Source organism: Lactuca sativa, chromosome 8, assembly GCF_002870075.4.
Source record: "Lactuca sativa cultivar Salinas chromosome 8, Lsat_Salinas_v11, whole genome shotgun sequence".
Lineage (NCBI taxonomy): Eukaryota > Viridiplantae > Streptophyta > Magnoliopsida > Asterales > Asteraceae > Lactuca > Lactuca sativa.
In genome coordinates, this window is record NC_056630.2 from 219,847,477 (window position 1) to 219,854,677 (window position 7,201).

The 7,201-nt window shown below is 35.5% G+C and overlaps 1 protein-coding gene and 1 long non-coding RNA gene across 2 annotated transcripts; one reads left to right on the forward strand and one right to left on the reverse strand.

Annotated features, from left to right (window-relative positions):
• LOC128128038 (uncharacterized) lies at positions 1 to 1,081 on the reverse strand. Its single transcript, XR_008225596.1, has 3 exons — positions 755 to 1,081; positions 344 to 474; positions 1 to 138 (listed from the first exon to the last, which is right to left on the reverse strand). It is a non-coding gene; the product is annotated as an uncharacterized LOC128128038 (long non-coding RNA).
• A 1,049-nt stretch (positions 1,082 to 2,130) lies between these two features.
• Positions 2,131 to 2,885, forward strand: LOC111882353 (glycerophosphodiester phosphodiesterase GDPD2). Its single transcript, XM_023878710.2, has 4 exons — positions 2,131 to 2,209; positions 2,321 to 2,457; positions 2,536 to 2,732; positions 2,825 to 2,885. The coding sequence occupies exons 1-4, from the start codon at positions 2,131 to 2,133 to the stop codon at positions 2,883 to 2,885; spliced, it is 474 nt and encodes a 157-aa protein (XP_023734478.2).
• The last annotated feature ends 4,316 nt before the right edge of the window (positions 2,886 to 7,201 follow it).

Genomic DNA, 7,201 nt, shown 5'->3' on the forward strand with positions numbered 1-7,201 from the left:
TCCTTGAAGTTTTGCATTGTAGCCCTATCCAGATGTAGTAGGTGGGTATCAAGTGGATCTCTTTCCTTCTTCAAGAAATAGTTTTTAAGCCTCTTCTTAAAGGCTCTGCACTAGATGTGGCAGTGATTGTTGTTGCTGCTGAGCATCCATCATATTCATTCGAAAGGACGTTTATAAAGAAGAATATTAGAACATCATAGAAGTTCCATATGTATAAGAAAATTGCAAAGTAAGGGGTTTTTTGGTTTAAATCATCTTTTTCGACATTTTATGGAATCACACAATCAAATATTGGTTAATTAAGTAGAAAAAACCAACAGGAAATTGACTTAATGAGCAATACCTGTTGGAAACCATCTTATATCCTTTTCTCACTACAAGCATTTGGCAAGTGATGAATGTTCCTACTAAAAATGAAGTTGTAGCAAGATACACCTCTGGTGTCTCTGAATTAGTATGCATGGTCAATTGTTGCTGTGAACATATCAACCATATGTCAAGTAATAAAAAAGTAGATCGGAGTCAATTAACTGAAATTTAGGGTTTCGTTAGTAAATCTATGTTCAGAGTCTATTAAATGTTTACTTTTATTCCCTAAAATCAGACAGATCGCAAATACCCAACTCGTGTTAACATGAGCCTTATTAAGAGACTATTGATTGGACAATGCGGATCTTCAGGTTATGCATTATTGATGAACTAGAGGTAAGAAATAGATATCATGGTGGTAACAAGGAGAAGTGATGTTACTTACGCCAATTGAAGCGCGGCGGAAGAGAGGTCGTAGTGCTTTTTTGATGGTGGTCCGGTGGTGGTAAGGAGAAGAGATAATGATGAATCGAGATTTTTCAATTTTCACCGTGTTTGGCCCCGTACGAGAGAAGTGAAGGCATTAATTAGGAGTTCGGAAAAGGAGAGACGACATTGATTTTGCTACGGTATTGGTGGGAACCGGGAAGGATGAAATGATCTGACTAGGGTTTCTAGCGTTTTTGGTGATGAAGGAGATAAGTCGGGATGCGAAATGGCGGAATGGAAAGGGCGCTATTTTTCAACAAATTTCACAAAAATTAGGCAGGCCGTAAATTAATGCTTGCCATTTTCTAATTTAATATATGTTGAATTCCTTTATTTAACCCAAATTATATTATATTATATATACTATCAATTTCTAAAATCCTTAGTAACAGTCAAGTTCTTTCTCTTTCTAATTTGGCCACACAAGTCTTCTCCTTTCTCCTGAACGTCGGTTGCCCCTTTTTTCCCTCTAGTAAGAGGTCGGTGTTTTGGATTTACTTGCTGATTTGTTTCTTTTCCTTTGTGCTTATCTTCTTCTCATCTGCGTCTGCGTTGGTTGTCGCTTTTTCTTCCAATCAATCAATGGCAGTGGAGAATCCTATTGGAGGAGAAGGGCGGCACAATAAAAAAAAGAAAAGATAAGAATCGGAAAACATATGGCGGTGTAGAATGAGAACTAATTTCATTTTGGCCTCTCTGTTTTTCTTAACGTCGTTTTCTGCTCTTCTCTGTCTGCTTCTGCTGCTTTCCGTCTCTGTTCCTCTTTATGCACCTTTATCTTCTCCACCACCTACCCTGCTCTCCTTTCTTCTTGCCTCTGCTGCTTCACCTCCTCTTACACCAACGGTAGATAATTGTGTTCATGGGTTCTGATTTTGATTGTTCTTTACAAAGATGGAGGCGATGATGAAATTTGTTTGTGATTCGATTTTCTTCTTCTCCAGTTTCGATTGGCTTTACATTGCTGGAAGGTAGCCGGTCGGTGGTGGTGTGGTGTCGATTAAAACTCATGGAAGTGGAAGCAATTTGGTTATTTTTCAAACCTTTTTTGTAGAAATCCAAAGAATTTATGATTATTTTCTTTAAATCTGTTTTTGGTGTTCATATTAATTGTTCTTCTTCGTGCAGTCAAAAATCATTGATAGATGTTTCAGATTGAGTCATCGTCGGACTAGTCACCACCACCTACGTTTGTCTTCGTCCATGCTCCGACGAAGCGTGGATTGGGGAGGAACGATTGATTCTACCATTCAACACAGTGATATAACGACCGGTTCCCTCTCCTTCTGCCAGCTCTTTGTTCGATCTCCATTCTTGCCCTAAATCCCACTAATGATTCGAAGACAAGATCATATGGTGTTGAAGCGAATCATCAGAGAATGCTTCCCAGTTGTTTCCGATGGTTTAATCCGTAAGGTTTATCTGCCTTAGTCTTGTGTCTTTCTTGAATCGATTTATGGACCCAATTTATTATTTTCGATTCAAATTCAAGCCTGCTAAACAATCAAAACTCAATTTGAAGGTGTACAGTATCTCATCAAATTTCTTCAAGTCATCATGAAGCTGGTATACAAATACGCACAAGAAAGACCTGTAATGTTCTCAAGCTTCCAACCCGATGTTGCCTTGATCATGAAGAAACTTCAAACTAAATACCCAGTTAGTATTCTTTAATATTTAATCTCTTTTCGAATTCCATTATGAATACTGCTAATCAATTCAAAAAAATCCCTTTAGGTTTACTTCTTGACAAACAGAGGAACCGAGATATTCGATGATGTTCGAATGAATTCGTTGGAAGAAGCCAAGAAGCTTGCAATCAATGGTGGATTGGATGGAATCGTTTTCGAAGTAAAGGATATTTTCAGATACCCTTCGGTTGTAAGAGAAATCAAAGAATCAAATCTTTCTCTCTTGACTTATGGAAAATTGAAGTAAGTTTGTCAAATCGTTTCCGTTTATCAATTTGAAATTGAATACACGATGTGTTGCTATTTTCTAATGAAATCAATTTGATGTAAAACAGTAATGTTCCTGAAGCTGTTCATGTTCAATATCTAATGGGCGTTGAGGGTCTTCCCTCATAAACGTTGTTGCTGTAAGTAAACACTAAACCACTTCCATATTTGTTATAATCGTATCTCAATTTGAATTCCTTGTTAATCATTTCTTGATCTTATGAATGCTCATAGACCGGTGGATATTGCGAAGACATGATCCCTACGGTGTGTTTTCTTTTCTTCCAAAATTAATTAATCTCACTAACAATAACACATAGTAAGTTAATTCCTTCAACAACATCATGAATCTAATTAAAAAAAATGTCAAATTTCAGGTGGGATTTAATATGAGAAAAGTAACAAAAGGAGGGTATTTTGGTCGAAAATAGAAGGTTATAATATTTTTTTGGAATTTTTTTCCTTCTACACCTACGACTCAGATTTCCATGTTTCAATTACCAATTACAGTTTTCGATTAAAAACAGTGATAAATGTAGGAAGGAAATTTGACTATGTGATTATACTAATTATATGGTAACACAGGCCATTTGTTGACCATTATGCCCCTGGTCATTTAAAGTTTTTTTTTTTGCATTGTTTTGGCTTTCACTTTGTTTTTTTGGTTTGTATTTTTGTCATAGTAAAAAATACGCAGCTCATAAACTATTTTTTGGCTATCACAATATTTTTTTTTACCAAAAATGACAATGCACTTTAGTTTTTTTTTTTTTAAATAAAAGTTGTGTGCTTTTTAGTATTAATCAGGTTTGTTATAGATTGTCTTATCAGTGAATCTAACAAATTCGTTTGAATGGTTATAGGAAACGAATGAGAAGAAATTGGAGCTTTGAAAAGGCAACAAATGACACTTTTGGGTAAGCAACACAATATATTTATATGTTTTTTAATCGAGTTAATGTCATTTTTTTCATTTGTTTTGCTCTGATGTTTGTCGCAGGAGGAAATAATTATCCATGGAAAGTGTCTTTTGCTTCAACTTCCATTGACATAAATATGCCTAGAGATGGTATGTCGATATCTTATGTAGAGTGTTGTGGATTATTTTATCTCAACTTATTCATAATTTTATTTTTTACTATTAAATGTATGGATACTTTTGTACATGCGAGTATATGGAACATGATAAATAAAACATTTTCCCATCTTTATACTTCTAATCTTTCTTCGTGTATCGATCTATTGTATTGTAAAAAATAAAATGACAGAATTGTCCCTAATATGAATTAATGTTATTTTTTTTTATTTAAATTACATTTACTCTTTCATTTTGATTGTTAATGTTGTTTTTCTGTTTTGTTTTTTTTAGAGTAAATAAGCCAAATTGACTGTAGGATACAAATTACCATTTTGCCCTTTCTTCATTTGTATGTAATTTCAAAGAAATACCTCTGGAGCCTTCCAGTGTGGACTACCCTTTAAGGAAAGAACATTTGAATGAGCAGAAAGCTGTAAAGCCACAAAAGGGATAACAGATAACTATTAGGACACATAGAACACTTTTTTTCCTTTCCTTTATTGTTAATTAATATAATATTGATAATTGATAAACATATAATAGAAATTATTTTTCAACTCACATGTTTTGCTAATCCAAAGTCTGCTACCTTTACTACCCCGGATGCATCATCGAGCAAATTTGCTCCTTTAATATCCCTATAAATATAATAGAGATATATCATCTACTTATAGTTGCAATTATCAATATGTATGTGAAGAGAAATAAATCATAAATCAATATCAATAATAATAATCACCTGTGAACTGTTTTCTTGCTGTGTAAGTAAGCCAATCCTGAGAGAATATGATGTGTGAAATTTCTAACTACAGATTCTGTTATTTTGTGGCGGGATGTGTGCATAATTTTATCACTACGATGGATTCTTTTAAGTTGAATATGGTGCATGTTGATCAAGTTTTTCCTTTGCTTTCTGATTTGTCGGGGTCGTTGAACAAATTGTCGATTTTGCCCCTGGATTCAAGATGAAAGACTGGCTTGGGAGGTTGGCGAAAATGGGGGCGGATGATGAGTTGACTGAATGAGTTGACTGAATAGCAGTCCAGGCAACTGCATTTTCACTTGGAGTCTTCCTATAATTATTTTATGGATGCATTGCCTACTGATGGGACATGATTTTCACTCATGTAATTTTCTAAAATCGTTGGTTTGTTAAAGTACATTGCTATTATGTGTATAAAATATAAGTACATAGCCTATATTGATAAAAAGAGTAGTCAATTGCTATTCCTTGCAATTTGCCCTTTTAATTTGAAGTCATTAAGACAGAATGACAAAAGTCGGCGACTTCTTCACCCGATTTCCTACGGTAGTCGTTCATGGACGTAGTAGTAAAGAGGTATGTTGTATATGTCATATATGAGTTTTTGTGACAACCCTATATTTTTTTCCAAAAGCAGTGTAACTCTCGAAAGTCAAAAACAACGAAAACTATTCGGAATCAACTAAATTAACCTCAAAAATAAAGTGTTCAAGTATCTAAGTTGGGATGCATCAAATATTAGATACCGTGCCAAGGTTTCCAAAAACGTAAAGAACGTTCAAAACCGGGTTATATTGAAGAAATTATAATCAATCGTATATTTTCGACACACCGTTAAAACGCTATTTAACGTAAAAAGTGAAATTTCAACAAAATGCATTTTAGCCTTAAGGATCTGAACAAAAGTTGTAGAGTTCGTTAAACTGTAAACGTACATAAAAAGATCGCCCAAATTGGACCTCGTATGAAGAAGTTACGATTTTTCCTAAGTTTCGTAACAGTAGTAGAGGGCTAAAAACTTGAATTGAAGATCGAGTGTTTTTTAGCTATCGCCACCTAAACGAAAGTTGAAGATCTCCACAATAGGAGTAAAATGATAAAAAGACAAACGAAAACCGACGTCGAATAAAGAAACTATGGATTTTTAACGGACTTTAGCAGTCCCGGCCTATTAAAAATATATCATTAAAAATAAATTCAAAACTAGCCGACAGAGTCTAAATGAAAGTTGTAGAGCATAATCTCACCTACGCATGGATATAAAGAACGCGAAAAACGGAGCCCGTACGCGAAAGTTACGGAATTTAGAAGATGGGAGACTGGAGTACGCCCAACGTAATCCCAGATTACGCCCAGCGTACTAGACCCAGAGTCGAGTCCCATCGGCTGCAACTCTACGCTTAGGTAGACCGGAGTCGTAAGCCGTGACGCGTTTTTACGCCCCACGTAACCTAAGTATGCCCCGCGTACTGCGTATGGCCAGCGTACTCCGGTGGTACGCCCCGCGTACGCGATCCTCCAGCACTATAAATAGAGGTTTTGAGCTACGGGTTTTTGCACACTTTCTCAAACTCCCAGTCACCCTCTCATACTTTCAAGCTCCAGAAGCTGTCTCGACGCCCTCAGTTTCCGTACCCGAGCCCCCGACGAAAGATCTACGCTACCGAGATCCCCGAAAATCCCGAAGACGCAACTTTCCACGGTCGAAGTTCTGCTCAACTCTAGCCTCTCTCTCTTCAAACCAAACAAGTGAGTTCATACCCCTACCTTTCAATTCTTTTCATGTTTTAGGGGGGGAATACAAGTACATTACGAGTCAAAGTATCATTTTATAAACGTAAATGTAATATCTATCTCATAGATATCGATACAAACATCTTTATGTTAAAGGGCTATTATATCACCAAGTTATTTTTACTAAATGGAAACATACTTTCTGAGAAACTATAATGAGTATAGTTAGCAAGTCTAACATACAACGAAATACTTTCAAATGAAGTAAAGTCTTTCTTATCGTAAATCTATTTATACCAAGCAATGTGAGATATTCAAACTTCAACGTACTCTTATGTATGCATTTCAAGTCCTGTATTATATACCATAATATCTTGGAGGGAGAGCGTGATACTTGTGTATAGATCTATACGGGATTGACAACCCCGCACCTAAACTATTAGCTATATTTAGACCGGCAGGTCTGGGGTGACAAATGTCATAACACTACAACACCTGAAGAATGTTGTTACAGGCAGTCAGTGTCAATAGTATGGTTATAAAACTCACATAAAAGTATAAAAACAAGTTTGATTTACGAGATTTATATATGCATTCAGTTTTTCCACGTTATTTTTAGCACAAAGTTTATCATTATTATTCAAGTATGAAACACATTAACGCAGTCCAATTCTGGGAACTTTTCAAACCATTTCTAGAAAATATTGGATTTTCTGAAAACCTCGTTCATCGATTTACTACCAAAAGGGCATACTTTTCAACGCAAAGCACTTATGAACTCACCAACTTAATTGTTGACACTTTTTTGAAACCACTTGTATTTCTCAGGGAATCAGTAATACAGGTAACTACCAGCTTTTGAAGAAGGAA